The 21,796-nt window shown below is 42.0% G+C and overlaps 1 protein-coding gene across 1 annotated transcript in view; it reads right to left on the reverse strand.

Moving 5' to 3' along the window:
- B4GALT6 (beta-1,4-galactosyltransferase 6) overlaps positions 1-21,796 on the reverse strand; it is a 148,710-nt gene that overhangs the window by 62,849 nt on the left and 64,065 nt on the right. The window contains exon 2 of the mRNA XM_082258603.1: positions 6,310-6,426. Within this exon, the coding sequence (XP_082114729.1) occupies positions 6,310-6,426 (117 nt within the window). The remainder of the gene's footprint in view (positions 1-6,309; positions 6,427-21,796) is intronic.

Below are 21,796 nucleotides of genomic sequence, written 5' to 3' on the forward strand. Positions count from 1 at the left end.
AAAACGTACACTCACCAAGTTAGTATGAATACCAGACAAGCGCAAAGGGAGGGGAAATAATACATTCAGCTAAAAAACTTTGTTATCTGGCTGTCTCTAACCTTCAGGCTCGGTTCACATATATGCGATGCGGGAAGGCTGCGAATTCGCAGCCTGTTCCCGCATCGCACACGCACCCCCGGCAGTTCACACTGCCATATGCGATACGCTGGGGGTGTCAATGTAATCTTAACGACACCCCCAGTTTGATCGCATATCGCAGTGCGATCGTGCAGTTCGCACAGGATCGGAACGCACAAGTGTGAACCTCTGTGCGATCCGATCCTGATGCGGCTGCAAAAATGCCTCCTGTGCGTGTTTGCTGCGGGAGCGATGCGAATTTAGCCATACAGTTTGTATGGCTAAACTCGCACCGCACAGCTGATCGCATGTAATGTCGGAGCAGTGCGCTCCGACATTACATGCGAACCCCGCACACGCACAAGTGTGAACCGGGGCTCAGTAGATTGAATCACGTGACAAGCTGTGTTTGAGTGAATGAAGTCGGGTGTTCTGATCGGCAGACTTGTTCTGGGTAGGTATCGCTGAATGTACTAAAGCCAATGGTTCAGCATTACATCCACCCAACTACCGTTTTCAAAATATGGTCAGCAATAGCTGCCTAAATATTGTGGTCAGTATAGTTCTCCTTTAACACACAGTGGCAAGGCTTTTCAAAAGGAACCTATCCTTAGACTATACACACTGAAGTATTTACAGTGTCTGAACAAGTAAAACTAGCCCTCGTATACCTTTCGCTTGCAAATAGACATCATGGAGAAATTATTAAAGCCATACATAAATCTGAATCCCACTGCAACATGTATTAAAGAGTCAGCCAAAAAAAAAAAGCAAAAATCAGCACAAGGGACATAACTTACAGTCAGTAGGATGTGTCTTTTGTGCTGTTGCCTCTTCTGTTAGTTGAAATACTCTTTTGTCCAGGGCTTCCGACACCCTGCCGCTGTCACGTTCAGGCAGAGTGGGGGTAAAAAGAACTAAGGGGCTGCCACAGGCTCTTATCCAGAGTCCCTGACTATGCCCACCCTTTCAGCCAAGCTGCTCCATTCACAGATGCCATACTAAAGCTTCAATAAATGACACAGGATCTATGAATGGAGTGGGTGGACGATTCAATCATCTGCCTGCCCTCCATTCATAGATCCTGTTTTATTCATAGAATCTGTAGTATGAATTCTGTGACTCAAAGAGCTGGGGAAAAGGACATAGCATGGCTCGCTTGATGAAAGCCTGTAACAGCTACTTAGTTCTATTACCTCCTGCCGCAATGGAAGATTACGATTGGGGTGTGGGGCATAGACAAAGGAGTATTTCAACTAACAGAAGAGGAAATGAGCACAAGGGACATCTACCACCAACTACCAACTGTAGGTTATGTCCCTTGAGCAGGTTATCTTTTTCATTTTGGTTGCCTTTAGGCTGTTAAGTCAAATGCGATAATGCATGCATTTTCATTGTGCCTGGTGTGAATATAAAAGCTTCCAGAGACTTATCTTTTTTTTTTTTTTTTTTTTTTTTTTTAGAGACTTATCTTATACTGTATACTTTGTCCAAGATTCAATTGAGAGATCTGCAGACTTCTATAAGCAAAACAGCTTGAAACGGGAAAGTACACAGAGTGAGACTTTAACCACTTGCCAACCACCCTATAGCAATTTTACTGCTACAGGGAGGCCACTGTGCACAGACACTATATATATATATATATATATATATATATATATATGTATATATATGTATATATATATATATATACATATACACACACACGCGTGATTCCGCGCTTTCAGGTAGCTTGCAGGAATGTGCGCCACCGCTGACTTGCCAATCAGCAGGTCTCAAACTCTATGTCCGCCGCCACCCGCTGATCATTCATTACACAAGCAGAAACAGCAGTCTGCCTTTGTAAAAAAAGACAGATTGCCTTTCTGTCAGTACAGAAGGAATGGATCAGGTGTTCCTGCAAAGCAGCGACGTGAATCCATGCCTTCCCTTAGTTAAAGCACCTCTTACACAGTGCACAAACACTAGCTAGGCACACAGTTAACCCTTTGATCGCCGCTGATGTTAACCCTTTTCCAGCCAGTGTCATCAAGTACAGTGCCAGTGCATATTTTTAGAACTGATCATTGGTATACAACTGTAAAAAAAAAAAAAATGGCCGGTTTGTGAAGGGGTAAAAAACAGATTAGGATAAAAATATTGGAGCAGTCATTGCCATAATACTTTTGAAGGTGCAAGTATTGGGGTGGTCATGTAAAAGAAAGTGTGGCATAAGGAGCCAATGAATTTGGGAGAAACCAGCCCTGAGTAATGTAGAAAAATATAAAAACCCCAATCTCACCACCAGGAGAGAGGCAAGAAAGAGGTTTGGGCAAGAAATGGGCCTTTAAATGATGACTCCCAAATACATGCAAACTACAAAGTATATAAAAAAAATATATATAGTAATTTTTATTACAAAAATCGATACAATAAACATACATTACACCAAAAGATCAAATAACTCCCCAGTAGAAAGATTGAACACACATAATAATTGTGTTATTAATGGAAATCAGGACAAAACTGTTGTCCGCTTCTTCTAGACTATTTGTCCACATCAATTTCACATAAATCTGTTAACTGACATATCAACTGTAAAAAGGATGCGTTCCAGTTGGGGGGAGACAAAAACCAGCTGCATCAAAGACCACGGAACCGCCAAAAATTGGCACTTGCCCAACTTTAAGATGAAATTCTGAGATAAAATCATAACTCACATTTGTGGCTGGCAGGGTCCCGGGAGACCCAGGCATCAGACGTGGGGACTGACCATATTCTTCTATTCTGATTGAACCCATGAGCCATACCTACTAATAGGAAAACTTCTCTGAATAAGTGCACACAGACACTTTATGCGTTGAACCTGGAATGATCCAAGACCGGAGTCCTCAATAGGTGGACTCCAGGCCGCGTCCGGACCCAGACGCGCTTAAATCTGGACCAGCGAGAGAGTAAAAGCTTCCCCCCTTCCCCGCCCCTCTCACCATCACGCACGGCACGGTTTTACATTAAGCAGTGTGCCAGCCCCATAGTCAGCTGTCGGTGACTGCTAAAATGCCTCCCTATTGGTGGGCAGTGTGTGTTCTGCGATCTCCCAGGGCAGCGTATAAAGCCTCGTACACACGCTAAGAATTTCCGCCGACTGGTCGTCCGTCTTTTGTCCAGAGTGCGTGTCCATTGGTTGGAATGTGCTCTAGACTGCACACAAATTTTCCCGTACGACAGAATTCTACTTCAGAAGTGATGTCATGTGTTGGATTGTTTTGTATGTGTTCTTTCTCTCTGAGCATGCCTAGTCTTGCTCATAAGATTTTTCCCCGTCGAAATCTGTACTAATGAGACGAAAATCGGACGTGTGTTGACGGAGGACAAAAATTTTATAGCCTGCACATCAGGATTTTGTCAGCCGAAAAGCCGGCTGTCGGTTGTCGAAAGCCCCATATCAACAATCCGAAAATCGGCAGATCGGTCGTCGGACTAATTTTCCCTTCCGAATTTCTTATCGTGTGTACGGGGCTTAAGTGTCAGTGTACACATGGCCCGCACCTCTAGGCAGATGGTGAGCCCGTCTCTTGTATGTCCCTATTTGGCATCTTCCAGACCTGGCAGTGATCCGAGGCATGTGCCGGCCGGAGAGGGCAGGATAAACTCCCTTTCACATGTGTGTGATCAGCTGGACAGTGGCGAGCCGGAGCATAGCCAGCCATGAAGGACATGGAAAAGGAGCCCAGACAGGGGAAGGAGAGCTCCAAGACAGCACCAAGATTGACATGTCCCTGGGTAGGAGATCAGGGATTCTATACACCTGTGATTGCATTGCATACATTAAATGTACTAATCTGATGATTGCAGAGCCTGTAGTGCCTTTGCCACATGTTGGAGAATTGTACTGTTGAAGTCCGTCTATTCTCGGCTGTGTGACTCATTCACACTTGTATGTAAGCAATTCCCAGGAATTTTTATTTTTGGGTTTTTTTTTTCTCACACTTTTTATCGTAAAGTACTATACAGGAGCTTCTAAAGGGCAGGATTGCTAGCTTTTGACCTCAGAGTTTTATTATGTCCATTTTTTTTTAGACACTAGATATTTTTTTTCTTCTTCTCTGGTACTTTGCTAGTCTGCTGCCTTCCAATAAGTCTGCAGGGGTCTTGGTCCTCATCACACAGTAAGGTTTTGGTTTACAAAAAAAAAAAAAATGGGCTGCTCAGTCTCAAATGCCCAGGCCTATTTTTTGACCCAGTCCGGGCCTGACGTCACACGCCCGCCGCCCAGCATTCACAGCGGAGGAAGAACTTATTCCTCCTTGCGCCTAAGCTCCCCCACTCTTCTATTGCTCTGAAGTGTCTTCCGAGTGAAAGGACAGCAACTGGGAAGACAAGTAAAGTGCGGGAATGCTGAATGCTTGCACATAAAATAAATGTATAATTTTAACTATACAGAAATGTTTTTCACCTGCATATCCACTGAAAATATACAGCAAAAATAGTTTGTACTACTGTAAACCATTAAAATGAAGTCTCACTGCATTTTTAAAGAATTATTTTCACTCTATTATATGAAAAGAATTCTTTAAAAATGCAGTGAGACTTCATTTTTATGGTTTACAGTAGTACAAACAATTTTTGCTGTATATTTTCAGTGGATATGCAGGTGAAATACATTCATCTTTTCAAAAACATTTCTGTAATTCTGTATAGTTAAAATTATAGATTTATTTTACGTGCACATATATATTTGTTTTCCATCATTGCCGACACAATGGCTAAAATGATAAATCAGGATGAGGGGCTGAGGTTGGCGTTCTGTATTTGGAATTTGACGGTCACTTTTCCGGACCTCGGAATGAATGGAAAATTGGTAAGTGGACCTTTCAAGTTTATATTTGAGTAACCCTGATCTAAGATTTCATCTCAGAATTTCATCTTGATGTGGGGCAAGTGGTAATTTTTGGCGGTTCCGTGGTCTTTGATGCAGCTGGTTTTTGTCTCCCCCCAACTGGAACGCATCCTTTTTACAGTTGATATGTCAGTTAACAGATTTTTGTGAAATGAAAGTGGACAAACAAATAGTCCAGAAGAAGCGGGTCAGATGTGCCACGAAACAGGTCGACAACAGTTTTGTCCTGATTTCCATTAATAACACAATATTATGTGTGTTCAATCTTTCTACTGGGACTTTATTTGGCCCTTTGGTGCAATGTATGCTTGTATATTGTATTGTTTTTTTAAATAATAAAAATTACTATGTATATATTTTTTAATATACTTTGTAGTTTGCATTTATTTGGGAGTCATCATTTAAAAGGCCCATTTCTTGCCCCTCTCCTGGTGGTGAGATTTGGGTTTTTATATTTTTCTACTGGGGCGGTCATACTTTGTCTTTGCTCCCCTGCTTAGGGAGTCCGCTACATGGAATAAGCATGTATTCCTTATGTTTAGAAATCAAATATGCACACACTGAAGCACAGGAATCAAAGATAGCCCCAATATTTTGTCTTGGATTGTGTTAAAAGACGTTAGAGTGGGCATTACAGACTTCGCTTAGTTATTATACCACTCCATGTTTGGTTTGTGGCATTAGCTTTTAAATGTAGAATATTCTTACGATACACCAGTAATATGTACAATGTTGTCTGTAATATCTGAGACATTTTCTAGCAAGAAGGTTTTCATACAGTAACAAAAAATTCTTAAACCAAAACATGCAAATTAAGGGTCCTTTCACACGGAGCGGCAAATCATCCAATCCGTTTGCGGATGATTTGCGGACATAATGTAAGTGAATGGCACTGCGGGTGTCAGCGGAATACCATCCGCTGACACCCGATTTTCCTCCTGTCAGTTCTGTTCCGTTTTTACGAATGGAACAGAACCCCATTTTTCCTTCCGTGTAAAAAACGGAAAGGAAGGAAAATCGGATGTCAGCGGTGTCATCCGCTGACATCCGCAGTGCCATATACTTACATTATGTCCGCATATCATCCGCAAACGGATGGGATGATATGCGGGCACACGGAGCGGATGACAGAAATGTCATCCGCTCCGTGGAAAAAAAAAAAAAAAGTCCCGCAGCGGACCTTTCACACGGAGCGGCCGTGTGAAAGGAGCCTAAGGAAAAAATATATCCAAAGTACTTTCAGTGGGTTAGATGTGTTGAAAGCATTACATAAAATAACAATCAGATGAATCAGAGGATGACATTACCTGTTCCATTTAGTGTACCATTTTTATTGGTATATTGTCTTAGCATATGCCCGATGGTTCGAACGTTGTCTCGTAGCATTATGCCTTGAGCTTGCACCATGAAGAGGTAGGTGTTTGCTGCAAAAAAAAAAAAAAAATGAGAATCAGACGAACAGAATTAAAAAAAAAAAAAATATTATTCCAAGAAAGAATGACTTATAATTATAATTTTTAAAAGGCAAACAGTTAAATACTTGAAATACATGTTCTACCTGGATTTACACACTCAGATACTCGCTAGCCAGGCACTCTAACCACAATGCATCACCTGGTCCTTCACCTCCCAACAGATACTACAGCCTGGTCTAGGATCCACCACATCCTGTGATTGGACAGATAGGGAGAACCTCCTGTAAGCATTATCAATGTCATAAAGCCCTGATTGGTTCAGGATACTGCTACTCTCACCCCAAGAATGCATGCCACAGTGCAGATTACAGGAGACAAATTCCTATACAAATGCATAAATCTAGGCTAGTTTCCATGAGGGATGCCATAAAACAAAGATGGTGGTCTCATACCAGATATGTTAGGAAAAGGATTAGAAATGATAACTCCACAGAAGGAAAATGCACCAATGTGAGGGGAAGAGGTAAACTATAGTGTGACATCCGGACTACTGTGCCTTGGTGATGTTACATTCAAGCTGGATGTCCATGACATATGTCCGTTTTTTATCCCATTTTTTTGCGGATGAAAAAACGGACATAATGCATGTCAATAGGATTGTGGATGTCAGCGGATGACCATCTGCTGACATCCGATTTGCGTCCTTTCCTATCAGTATCGTTTTTTGGAACGGAAGAGAACCCTATTTTTCTTCCGTTTTAAAAAAACTGGAACAGACGCAAAAACGGATGTCAGCGGTGTCATCCGCTGACATCTGCAATCCCATAGACATACATTATCTCCGTTTATCATCCGCAAATGGATGGGATGATATGCGGACATACGGACCGGATGACACGTGTCATCCGTGTCCGTAAAAAAAAAAAAAAAAAAAAGTGCCAGAGCGGATCAAAAAACGATCCGCCCCGTGTGAAAGGACCAACTGTTTTTTTTTTTTTGGAGCTTTATTGAAGCAACATTTCATCCTGTTCTATTGCTCACAGTTAAATGCATTCAGTGCTTCTTTTTCAGCGCACACCATGCTGGTCACATAGGTAAGAATTAAAAAAACGCAATCCGCAACTCATTACTTGCTTTTATTAAAAAAAAATAAAATATCTTTAAAGTTTATTGGTTCCCCATAAAGGACAAATTACATGTGTGTGCAAATGTTTAACACATTTCAGCTTTGTCAGCCTTGTTCCCAACTATGTTTGCAGCCTGCGACCGCTCATCCTGCACCCGACTGCCCTGAGATATTTCCTCATCTCATTTGGGTTGCAGTACCGGTACTTTTTTATATGCACATAGGAAAGAAGGCGTTTTGCCCTAGCTTGCATTGGGACTCTATAAAGTGTTGTTTGGGCATGAAGTATTATTACTTCTGGATGGTTTTTAATTGACATACATATATATATATATATATATACACATATACATACACACACACATATACATACATACACATATATATATATATATACACATATACACATACACACACACACACACACACACACATATATATATACATACATATATATATATACATATACACACACATACATACATACATATATATATATACACACACACACACACATACATACATACACACACACACATACACACACACAGTACACCGTATCTTTGTTCATATTTGCCGTAATTAACACAATGCGAATTCAACCAATAGTTAAACTGTCATTTTGTGATTGTTTTTCTATATGTAACAGTATATGGGCATCATTTTGTGGCCCCTACACCAATATGGCATCTCCAGGTTCTCTCTCTGCTTATTTCCTGGAGTCTCTGTAATAGATCACTGTTGCTCAGCTCAAGGTTTTTACCTCCCCTGACTACTATTGGGCAACACCGCAGAGACCATTGCTAGCAGCACCAGGAAACCTTGGCAGATGCCCAAGAAAAGCATCACTAAGTTAATTATACAGTCTCCCAAGGGATGTCATTTCTTCCTAGCTCTTAAAGAAAGATGAGAAAACCTGGACATTGCAGGTGCTAACTGCCAATGTAGATGGTAATGACAGGTCAACTTTAACACTGGACATGCATCGTTGGGGGCATATGTCAAGCATTGCCAAATCATATTTTTGAGGGGAAAAAAAAAAAAAAAAAAAAAAAAGCCTTCTTCTTGCCATTAATATAAAATATGGTGCTACAAGTACACTCACATGACCTTATGCCTAGGCATAGATCACATGGTCTCCAGCTACCAGAAACACTGTGGGGGTTTTGTCATCAAGGTATGCAGATGGTCTGCTGCTGTCATTTTCACAGAGGTCCCCTTGCATCTTGCAGGGAGTTCAGAGAATTTGCAAGAACATCACAGTGCACTATTGCAAAGCAGGAAGCAAGGTTAAATATGCACTGAGCAAATACAGCTGCCCAAGGCACACATAATTACTAGCAAGGTTTGAATACATGAAAATGCACTGATATGTACAGTAGATATTCTCTTTCATGTGCATTTCTTTAAGTGAAAAAAACAAAACAAATAATTTCTAAAAAAAAAAAAAAAAAATGACTTATTTATCCCTCAGTTTTATGCTATTAATTCCTTCCCTTAGCCATTATTTTCCTGTTGCCTTTTTTTTTATATAAAATAATTACAAAAATATCTATAAAGCGGGCTAAAACACACATACTCGAAGGAATGTATAAAATAGTACACTCTGCTCCCTTTAGTTATGGGTAAGCCATTCAAGCATTAGTAAACTGCACCATTTTGTTTTTGAAACCGGGCAAGGTAAAGGCATAACGTGCTAGTATGCATAGCATACTAGCAAATTATGCAAGACTTAGCTTAAAACAAAGCCCTCCAGCGCCGTACTGTCACCGGTGACAGGCACTTCCTTCTTCACCTGGTCTTCCTTCCAGGTCCACGTCATCCAGCCTTCTGATTGGCTTTGTATACACGCTGGAGTAATGGACCGCGGCAAAAAGTACTGAAGGGACAAAACGGGTATGCTGTCCCTTCAGGGAGCATGTGCCGGTGACGTCGCCGGTTGCATGCAGTGTGAATATCTCCTAAACCATGAAGGTTTAGGAGATAAGGCTTCCCTTTGAGTACAGTAGTTATTATAGGCTTACCTGTAGGTACAAGTGCCAAAAAAAGGCTTTACTTATAGCTCGGCATTGATGAATAATATTAATCCCTCTTTTAATGTACGTTATTTCGTTATGGATCATTCAGGAATGGGTCAACAATGATTCATTGCATGTCTGTATAAACAAGAGTCGCTGCCACTTAAAGAGGTTGTAAACCCTTTTTTTTTTTTTTCACCCTGCAAGAGAAACACATAATGAGCTAGTATGCATCGCATACTAGCTCATTATGAAATACTTCCCTTCGAACAAGCCCCCCGCCATGCCGCCCGCTTAGCTGGATGACGGGCGACATGTCCAGTCACCTATCTTCCGGGATCGCGGCATCCGGCCATCTGATTGGCCGGAGCCGCGGTGACGTCACTCCCGCGCACACGCGCGGGAGCCGACAGTCACGGCACGGGGATCTGAAGAAACGGCACCAGCGGCCGTTCCTTCAGAGCGCATGCGCCAGTGACGTCACTGGATGCATCTAAGGTAAATATCTCCTAAACGGTGCATGTTTAGGAGATATTTACAGTACCTATAGGTAAGCCTTATCATAGGCTTACCTATAGGTACAAGTGTCAGAGGAGGGTTTACTTCCGCTTTAAAGAGAAGCTAGCAAGATGGCCTTTGCCTGCTACATAAAGTGCTGGTGGCTGTCAATGGCCACATTCTTGAAGCAGTACTAGTTCCAGGGTGCACAAAGCACCGAGTATTGCTGCAGAGATGTTCTGTATCCTAGGACTGGCTCTCCTTCCTGGGGCCAGGAAAAATCAGTCTCACTCCCAGATGCAGGTCTCACCTTTGATTAGGCTATATTGACAGTTAACTGTTTTTGCTTCAAGTTCTAGAATAATTTCTATTTTCATTACAGGATATATTTATATTCATTCATGTATATACAACAGCACAAAGTGTTACTAACAAACGGCACATATAGGCATACAGGTATGCAACAAAATATTACAACGAATATGGAAGCATTGCAAAACGTACACAAAAAAGAAAGTGCACCAGGTTCAGATCCCCACCCAGGCAAACTTGTCTGGAGAAAGAAAGAGTAACTAGCTATAACAATGTAAGACTGACCATGTAAGTCAATATGATCCATACAATTGTAAAAATGTTAATGCTTTATTGCAAACAATCACAATGCGAGACTCATGTGGTTTCCCCTAAAACCATTCATCATTGTAATCATATGTGCTAATTATGAAGCAGATGTCACAGTAACTCCAGTGATTGCCATTCCATGCTTGATAATGGTTCTCATAATGATCCTCTGCTGGAATGATTTTCCATGACTTTGGAAAATCCATTTGCTTGATATCTGCCAGAATATTGGTCTCTTTTGCTGGGTTTTTCACATACAAGAAACCGACTTGAAACAAAAAAGGTTCCATCAATGGTTAGTCAAAGCTTTGTCATAGTGGAGTAAGCAGTAATGCAGCCTTTCTCAATCCTGAACAAACCTTGAAATCATTTTCATGTCTCAGGGAACTCCTCCTAGGATTAGTCCATCAGGGGTCAATAGGAAAATGCCCCTTGCATTGGTGGTCAGTGGGAAGAATGCTCTCTTTAGAAACAGCTTTGAAGATCACTGGTGCCATGCTACTGGCCCTGCCAAGTGGTGATGGACCTGGATCTATCAGACACCAGCAGATGGGAGCCACAGGTTTAAGGGAATCCCAGCAACCTCTGGAGGAACCCTGGCTGCGAACAACTGTAGTAATGTGTCAGTGATGACAACAGCATATTCTATCATTCTATGGAACGGACTAGGTTTTAGGGCCCACCATACATCTGAAAAGAACATGTTGCTATGTTTCATTATAAAATATTTGTTAGAAGTAGCTTAACTGCTTGGCGACCCGCAACGGTACATACATTGTGAGCGGTCGGCTTGTACAGGCACCGTAATGTACCTGCACAACGTGGCTTTTCTTCGGGGTTCAGGACGAGCCCTCGTCTGCCGGCTCTGCTGTGATTGAACACAGCATGACTAAAGCCTAGTAAACGATTATCGGCGACCGGTCGTCCATCTTTTGTCCATAGTTGTGTCTTGTTGCTTGGAATGTGCTCTAGACTGCACTGGACTTTTGTCGACCGACAGAATTATACTTCAGAAGTGAAGTCATGTGTTGGTTTGCTTTCTTTGTGTTCTTTCTTCTCTGAGCATGCCCAGTCTTGCTCATAAGATTTTTCCCTGTCGAAATCTGTACTGACTGCACGAAAATCGGCCGTGTTTTAACGGTGGACAAAAATTTTATAGCCTGCACACCAGATTTTTTTCGGCCGAAAAGTCGGAGTCGGTTGTTGGAAGCATCATACTAACAAGCCGACAATCGGCAGATCGGTCGTCGGACGAAAATTCCCTGCCGATTTTTGACGCGTGTGTACGAGGCTTTAGTCAGCAGGTCTCAGCCAATGATTTATGACTGGGACCTGCTGATCAGCTGTGTCCAATCACAGCCCAGAGCTCTGTGTGGGCAAGGCCTCTGTACAAAGGGAATGATCTCTGAATTGTGACTACTGGAAATGGCTGGCAATGATGATTCATTCACACGAGAAACTCAAATGATAACAGCACAAGGCCAAATGTGCCGGATTTAACTAGTCAAATGTTGTGGGTCAAAACGTCTAAGATAGGTCAGCGTGCTAAAAGCATCGCTCGCTGCTGCCTACTCGCAGACAGAAATGTGGCACATTGTTTTATACAGACAGCAGCAGTAATATTTTAACTTTGTGTCCTATTAACATTTGGTCATGAAGACAAACTGGTTTCCCCCGGCTGCCACTACCTTAGTGGGCTAAGACAGTTACTATTTTTCCATCGGATAAGGATGTGGCCAGGCTAGCCATTACCAGAATAAACCGAATCCACAGGCTATAAAGCCTCCCTGACTGCAAATGTGCTCAACTCCACCCGCAAATGTGCTCAACTCCAAGTGGTGACCCCCCTCACCTTTCCATGAAATCAAAAATGAAACCTTAGTCAATCACGGCTGTCATTGTTTGTGCACTCTGTAACTCAGGGGTGTCCATCCTACGGCCCAAGACCACTATGAATGTGGCCCGACACAATCGTAAACGTACTTAAAAATTTTCATCTTTTGGAATGATTTGTAAAAATGCGTTTTACACTTAGCGAACACCTGCGTCTGAAGAAAAATTTGAAAGTCTGTTTACTGGACTTTTAGAAGTTTTATCTTCCCGAGGAAACATATTCTACTCTTCACAATCACCTTATTGATGTCATGAGTTTTCAGTAGCACCTATATTTGTGAGCAACTATTTTCACGGATGAAGTACACAAAGTAGAGAAGCACCAAAATTTCAGCATCCGAAAACTGTGTTTTCTGCCTTTTGCCGATACAGAAAAAGGGACCGATTAATGGCGCCGAAAACGCACACGCTTTTGCCACAATTTTTTTCTGATTATGGTGTGCTTATTGGTCATGTGACTCAAAAATCGCATCAAAACTAAACATGGGTGTGATTTTAATGCGTCATTGTAGCATTTACAATGCATTTCAAGAGGGAGGTGTGTTTTTGTTTTTTGTTTTTTTTAAAGTGCAATGGACCAGTGTGAAGACAGATAGAATTTAAAGGGAAGCATTTTTTAGAGGTTTTTTTTTTTTTTTTTTGCTCTAAAGATGCTGATAACGGCAGACAATAAATCCATATTCATTTAAATTCATGATCTGAATTAAAAAGTTGAATACAATTATATATATATATATATATATATATATATATATATATATTTATTTATTTTTTTTTTTCCTGTTTCGCCACCAAAAGTTTCCATTCGGTGCATCTCTAACACGAAGGCCAAAATTAGAACCAAAATATCTGATAAGCATCCTGAGAAATCATTGAGAATTGCTACTCCATCCATCGAGCCAGATATTGATGTGCTAGTTTATCAAAAATATTTATTAATTTACACCTATATTCATGCACTTTAGCACTTTGGGGTATTCTGATCTATTTCAATGTGCTTCAACTAAATTTTTTTAAATTGTCATTTTTGGGTGTTGAGCTGTAGGTTATACAATTTATTTATCAAAAACAGTGTCAAACATCGCACTAGTTGGGTCGCCCTCTTTTACGTCTACAATAAACAAATGACGTTTTCTTATTAAAATAGGTCATTACCTATATCTAAAATAATCTAAAAGTAAAGTCAACACTACGCCAAAAATTATTCAAATATAAGCTGCTTGCAATAAAGGAAATATACAACCCTGACAGTAACCAGAATTGCAACGCTAAAGTTAAAAGGGATGTAAAGGTTTAGATTTTCTTAAATAAAATAAACAAACTTATCTGCTCTGTGGAAGGGATTTTCACAGAGCAGCCCTGATCCTCCTTTTCTGGGGTGCCCCGCCACCACCCCTGGCTCCTTCTTCTCAGGTGCCCCCACGGAGAGCCGCTTTCCATAGAGAAAACCTATGCGGGCACGCTCCCATGTCCCGCTGCTGCATCCATTAACACGGACAGCCGGACTCGGCCCTGCAGCCCCGCATCACTGGATTTGATTGACAGCAGCGGGAGCCAATTGTCAAAGGACAATCGGGAGAATGAAAACTCCTCTTTCAAGCTTTAACCTGACACTGATAGAAGTCACAAGAGGTCTGTGGGAGACCAGATAAATGAATGAGGGGCCTGGGTTTAGTAACGCTTTAAAATGTGGAAAAGACACTAGGACAGTGCTGGACAAGTCCCAAGAGCCAGGTAGCCAATGCTCCTTAGGCCTCATGTACACTGCAGGTGCTAAATGGATGTTTAGGAGCAGTTGGGCATTTTTTTTCAGCAGCCCCTAAACTCTCCTCTGTTACCTTATGTGTACATGTACGCATTAGTTTAGAGGCAGTGGAGGTTACAGGCATTTTTTTAAAGCAGAAAAATCACGTTCAGGACTGTAGTTTACCAGCATTTCAAATGCAAAATGCTTGTAAACACAAGTAAACGTGTTTGCGTTTATAAGCGTTTTTAAAGGGGAAAAAATTTCTGATTTTTGAACACACAAATTTCACCAAATGCTGTTGTCTGCATGAATGGATGATCCATGCACTCTGGTCCTCTTGCGCAATTTTCTACGTCTTCAGAGCCCCAGCAACATCAGGGTCATTTCCTCACATATGCTCATGATGGGAAAACACAAAAAATAAGACCGCTATCTACAAGCGCACTGCTCAATCTGCTGCTGCTCCCTCTTCTTCCACAGAATGGCTGAAATAGTTAATAGTTTACTTGTTTTTCATGCATCGTGGCCATTTGGGGGGGGGGGGGTCTGCTGAGGTTATCTTTAAAAAACGCTTCTAACCTCAAATGCTCATAACTGCTGCTAAACTCGGAAAAACTCGGTATGTAAAAGCTGTGAAACAAACGTTTTTCATCATCGGTTTTCAGCTGTCAGTTTCCAGCGTTCAGAAAAGGTTTTCGATTGCCCTGTGTACATGAGCCAGTAAAAAAGAAAGCTAGTAACTCCTGAATTCCATATTACATTTGTCCACCCGTGCACTAGGAACATAGCACCAGACAGACAGACAGATGTCGGGGCATGTTCTTTTTTTCCATAGTTACATAGTTTGTGAGGTTGAAAAAAGACATCAGTCCATCCAGTTCAAAGTATGATGTGTGTGCTGTTAACCGTACATTGTATACCCCTGTATGTTGTGGTCTTTAAGGTGCCCATCTAATAGTTTTTTGAAAATATCGATGTTCCCTGCTGATATGACGTTGATGTTTATATGATATGATGTTAATATGATATGATGTTTGCGGAAGAGAGTTCCACATTCTTACTGCTCTGACAGTAAAGAACCCCCTACGTATTTTAAGGTTAAACCGTTTTTCCTCTAGTTTTAGTGAGCGGCCACGTGTCTTATTGTATTCCCTTTCTCGGAAAAGTTTTTCTCTTATGCTAGGGTCATCTCCAGTACAGTATTTGTTCATTGATATCATATGCCCTCTCAAGCGTCTCTTCTCCAGAGAGAATAAGTTCAATACTTTCTCATAGCTGAGGTCCTCCATTCCCCTAATTATTTTTGTTGCCCTTCTCTGGACTCTCTCCAGTTCCAGCACATTCTTTAATTCGTAACAAAATCTCAAGATGTGCACCACATGATGTGGCACCACAGTAAAGAGCCTAGTAAAAAAAAATAAAAGAACAGCGTGGGAGTGCTTAGTGCTCTCCAGGAAAAAACTGGATTTTTGTAAGAACTTACCGTAAAATCCTTTTCTCTGAAGTCCATTGACAGATGAAGTATAAGAGCTGCGTCTGTCAATGGACGGTAGAGAAATTCACAATTACAGAAATCCTTTTACCCAACCTCATCATTGGTCTAATGCCCTGTACACACTATCAGATTATCTGAAGACTTTTGTCTGCAGACTTACCAAAACCATATAATATGAGGTCAAACCTAAACACTTTCAATTTGTATGCAATCCGGCAGGCCCTTGCACTACATAGAAAAGGTAAATCTGAAGACAAAAGTCTTCAGATAATCTGATAGTGTGTACAGGGCATAAACCTAAAAACTAAAATCCCTGCATCTATAGACATCCACAATCTAACACGAACCTAGCCCTGTAAAGAAGAAATCAGTATAAATACCTTTTTTGAATCCGATCTGATCCTCAGCGGCGGAAACTCTGCAGAGGACACAGCTGACATTGGCTGTGAAATGAATGGGGAGTTACTATAGGGCTTCCATTGTCCTCTGCACCCACCTCCACAGCAAAGCCGCGGCTGACAGCTCAGCGTGGGATCGGGTCGGGTCGGATCTGCTTCAAAAAAGGTATGTATATGGATTTCTTCTTTACAGGGCAAGGTAGGTTGATGTTAGATCATGGGTGTCTGTAGATGCAGGGATTTTAGTGTTAAAGAGGTTGTAAACCCGATTTTTTTTCTTTCACCCTGAAAGGGAAACACATAATGAGCTAGTATGCATCGCATACTAGCTCATTATGAAATACTTACCTTAGAACGAGCCTCCGCCGTGCCGCCCGCTTACCTCTATGACAGGCGACATGTTCAGTCGCCCGTCTTCCGGGATCGCGGCAACCGGCCATCTGATTGGCCGGAGCCGCGGTGACGTCACTCCCGCGCGCGGGAGCCAACGGTCACGGCACGGGGCTCTGAAGGAACGGCACCAGCGGCCGTTCCTTCAGAGCGCATGCGACAGTGACTTCACTGGCGGCATGTAAGGTAAATATCTCCTAAACCGTACATGTTTAGGAGATATTTACAGTACCTATAGGTAAGCCTTATCATAGGCTATCATAGGCTTACCTATAAGTACAACTTGCAGAGGAGAATTTACTTCCTCTTTAAGGTGGACTTCTACTTTTATCATAAAAGTTCCTGAAGGAAAAACGGTTTGTGGTGTAAATAAGTGAATACTACCCAGGAAATACAGAACCTGAGTGGTTAGTGGAGATAAAAATGAATGCACATCCTTTAGACTAGAGCTGCATGATTCTGGCTAAAGGGAGAATCACGATTTATTTGCTTAAAATAAAGATCACGTTTCTCACGCGTTTTTCCCATCTTTCACATGATAAAAAAAAAAATTAGGCTAACGTTACGGTTTAGTTTTTTTAAAATTAATTGAAGTATATTTTTTCCCCAAAAAATTGCATTTGAAAGACCGCTGCGCAAATACAATGTGGCATAAATATGTATATATATATATATATATATATATATATATATATATATATATATATATATATAATGTTTGGGGGTTCTGAGTAATTTTCTAGCTAAAAATACTGATTTTAACTTGTAAGCAACAAGAGTCAGAAAAAGGCTTAGTCTTTAAAGTGTTACTAAACCCAGTAATATAAAAAATGTTCCATCAGCCCCCCGCACTGCCCACAGCTTATAAATAATCTTTTTACATTAAAATACTGCAGCTATATACCTTGTTAGCTGATCTGTATACCGCGGTCACGTGACACTCTGCAGGGTCCAGAGTGTTTACGTAGGAGGGGATTTCACTGCCTCTGCATGTGTCCTTATGGGAGGCAGATCATCCATCAATCAAGATGTGGCATCCCACCCACTGTGTTCTTTTTTAGTTACTAGGCATAGAGGAGGGGGGGGGGGAGGGACTGGGCTGTCATTTAGGATCTGTATACATGCCCAAATGTGTGATGTTAATGCCATGTGACCCGAATAGCTCATCTAAAACCAGGAAGCTTTCTCTCCAGTAAGAGAGACCAAACTGAGCTTGTGCAGCTGAACTACACTTACTGCTTCTTATCTGAACTTGTCCAGAGTGAATGTGCAGGAGGGGGAGGATCTGTGTATACAGGATCACACAACCTTTTTACATAATGCAGAGGATTAATTACTTAAAGCGGAGTTCCACACAATTTTTTGAAGGTCCAATTACTCTCATGCCCATCCCAAATTCTGTAATAAATGGCACTAGGTGATTTGCAAGGGCTCCTGGTAAAGCAGCGTCATGTATCCCAGGAGTAGAGATCGACCGATATCGTTTTTTTTAAAGCCGATACCGATATTTTCACCATTAAATATTGGTATCGGCTGATATTTTTGCACATTAAAAAAAAAAAAATAATAATTTTCTTGACAGGTACTGTTGTGGGGGGATCTGGGGGTCTAATAGACCCCAAACCCCTCGTTTGCACTTAAAAGCATTCAAAATGCCAAATTTGGCTGTTTTTAATGCGGTCATTTATTTTTATTTGGCGCCGAGTACCAGGAAGTGATGTCATGACATCACTTTCGGGTTTTTACATGGAGACCCGACCAGAGCCAAATGTGGCTTTGAATCGTGTCTTCGGTGGCCATGCAGGCTGGTTCCCGTATCCAGTGATACGGGAGACCCAGGCGAGCCGCGGGAGGAGGGGGGGGTGGGGGACGTCCCCTCCTGCTCCTTGTAATGACAGCTGAGCGGCTTCTCAGCCGCATCGGTTGTCTATACGAGACAGCCAACCGTCGGCTATGGACACAGGTACCGGGGTGATGCCTCTAGCTGCAGGCATCACCCCGGAGCAAGCACTTTCCCGAAATATCGGCAGATTCCGATATATATCGGGGAAAGTGCATATAGGCCCCCGACATATTGGCATTGCCGATAGTCACTCGATCCCAACCCAGGAGTCCTTGCGAATGGCCTAGTGACGAAATCTCGCGTTATTTCCAGACCAGAAATGACCCAAACGGGAGGATCAGGATTTCATGATTGACAGGTTGCTATAGCAATGGGGTGGGAACTTCCGCCGACACCGCCATTGTTATGTCAACCTGTCGGGAAGACAGAGAGCCGCTCAGTGTGCAGGCGCGAGATCAGAAGGTGCACTCTGGGTAGCCAGTTGCACCAAATCCCGGAAATCAAGAGAAGAGGGCTTCAGATGCCCACAGGTGACATGGAACCTGCCTGCTTCAGAGATCTGGCTAGTCTTCAAACACAAACTACAGGGACTACACATAGAACATGTTCTAAAAAATTTGGGGGACAAACTTTGCTTTAAGTTACACAGTGAGTATAACAAACATGCTATCCTGCATCTACAGACAGATATTTACTGTTGTGGGTTTAGTAACACTTTAGGGGGTTAAACTGACCTAATTTACAGACCGAAGTAATCTCAAAGAAGGAAATGATACAATGTGTTGTGATAACTTTGCCGGCTGTTTTTTTTTTTTTTCCTTCCACAGCTGTGAGCATGGAACTGCTCTGCACTGTTACATGAATCGTGGAAATGCCGGATTAAGATCGTGAGGGGGTTGAATCGAGATTGCAATTTTTTAACAATCAATCGTGCTGCTCAACTTTAGACACCAGTATACATTAGCCATTTGATACAAGCAGCATTGCATTGGGGGAATCACTCATACAAAAAGTGATTGAACAGTGGCAAAAACAATTGTTTTTTTTCTTAATTAATGTAAAATGAATCTGGCTGTCACCATCACTAAGCTCGCCATCAGAATGAATAGAATATTCAGGAGCTAGGTTTGTGGTATTTTGCTTCAATGAGAACACAGCTGGAACATAAGGAGTTGTTTTGTATGCTGTAACTCCAGAACATTTAATGAAAGGCATCAGTGTTAATTAATACATTAATCTCCACCCAGCACTGAAAGCTGCAATCTGTGTTTATTTAAAATGCTTCAGTTCCAAGCTAATGAGGGCCATTAAAGTATAACTAAGGGGAAAACCTTTTATTTTTCTTAGTCTTGGATGGAGTGGAGATAGATTAGAACCCCTGTCCATTTTTATTGCTGTCTGTGCCCCAATAAAGAGATTCCTCCTCTTTATTTGTCCTGTTTACCGTCATCAATATAAGTGAAAGAAAAAGAAAAAAACCTTGAATTTTAGGTTGTCCCCAGAAAATTAATAGAGGGGAAATCTTCCAAAAAGGACACTAGTTCTGGTGGCCTGGGGGTCCCCAAAGAATTCCCTTAAAGCGGAGTTCCACCCTGGGAAAGTTTTTTTTAATAAAAATACCCTCGGGACAGTCAGGGCTAGTACATTCCACAATGGCTAGCCTCTGATCTGTCCCGGGTTGCACTTACCTTTTAGAAGAAATACTTACCTTGAAAATGTATTGTCCAGCGTTGCCATCTCAGGTGTGGGCAGCTTGAAGCCAGCGCGATCCTCTTCTGTGTCCTCCTTAGTCTTCTTCGGTCCCACGATGCACTGCGCTGGCCCCGCCGTCACTTCCGGTGCCGCAGCGTCATCCCTGCACAGCTTCTGGGCATGCCCAGAAGCTGTTTAGCAAGGTATGACGGCGCCTGCACCGGAACTGACGTCGGGGCCGGTGCAGGCGCATTGATTCCTGGGAGCGATGACGTTCAGCTCCTAGGAATCATTGCAAGCCAGGAAGTGACAAATCGCCGTGGCCGCCGAGGGGAGGAAGAGGAAGTAAGGTAAGTATACTATCTTCTAAAACAAGGTAATAAAAAAAAAAATTGTGATTATCCATTTGTTTTTCAGGTGACCCGGAGCAAGAAGATGGAGGCAAGTATAATTTTAGGGTGGAACTCCACTTTAATTTGCAGGGATTTCCTCTAACTTACTGTTTGGCTATTGGAATGGAAGTGGAGAACAATCCCCGCAATGGCACACAGATGGCAAAAAAAGATTTCACAGGGGTTATAACTAGGGATGATCGAACGGTTCGGATCCACCATCGGTTCGGCCCGAACATTGGGTGTTCGAGGTTCGGCCGAATTTAGAACTTTTTGCCCAAAAAGTTCGGAATTCGGCAACCAGAACCGCCCAAAATGCAATGCTTCAGGAAATGGGCTTTAAAAGCCCGTGATTGGACCAGAACCATTAGCAAAAGCCAATTGAGGGGGCAGGAGAATGCTAGGAATGTGATTGGAGTGACTAGGGGGTCCCTAGACCAATCATTAGTGAATACGCCCCCCAGTATATAAGATCGCCCCCGCCATATTCCCAGCATTGTTATACTGGACATGGAAGAGAGTGGAAGCAGTTCTGTTAATTTTACTTTAAAAGTGTCATTTAGCTATTTTTAGTGTGAGGAAAGGGATATCTAGTGTAGTTAGAGTGCTCCTTTACACTTAAGTTAGCTTCAAAAAATTTAGTTTCTGTAGGGAAAGTGTTAAGTGTCAGGGGACCGTAGTGTAGTGTAGGGTTAACTGACAGTGACTGCTATGGCAGGGTGACAAAACCCTTCCATAGCAGGGTGACCGCTATAGAGAAATGATCATTTCTCTGAGTTGCTTCGGGACAGGTATGTGGCTTCTCACCAGCAAGCATTTTTTATGCTGCAGGGGCTGCCACTGCCAGTGTTTTTTTGAGGACATGTTTGATGTCAGACATGACATCTGAACATGTGTATAGGGGGTATATATAGACATATATGTCTGAATATATACCCCTAGACATATATAGGTGTGATAGTAGCAGAAATAAATGCTTGCGCTAATGAAATCATTTACAGTAATATATTTCTGCTACTATCACACCTATATATGTCTAGGGGTATATATTCAGACATATATGCCTATATATACCCCCTATACACATGTTCAGATGTTTTGCCTGCCTCAAAAGAACCCCAAAAAATGCCAAAAAAACGCTAGCGTCAAAAAAAAAAAAATGCCCAGGTGTGTTTTTGCTGGCATTTTTTGGGGGGTTTTGGAGGCAGGCAAAACATCAGAACTTGTGCACAGTACCACTATACACAAGTTCAGATGTTTTTCCTG

This window comes from Pelophylax lessonae (assembly GCF_965119305.1).
Source record: "Pelophylax lessonae genome assembly, chromosome: 5".
In the NCBI taxonomy this organism is placed as follows: domain Eukaryota; kingdom Metazoa; phylum Chordata; class Amphibia; order Anura; family Ranidae; genus Pelophylax; species Pelophylax lessonae.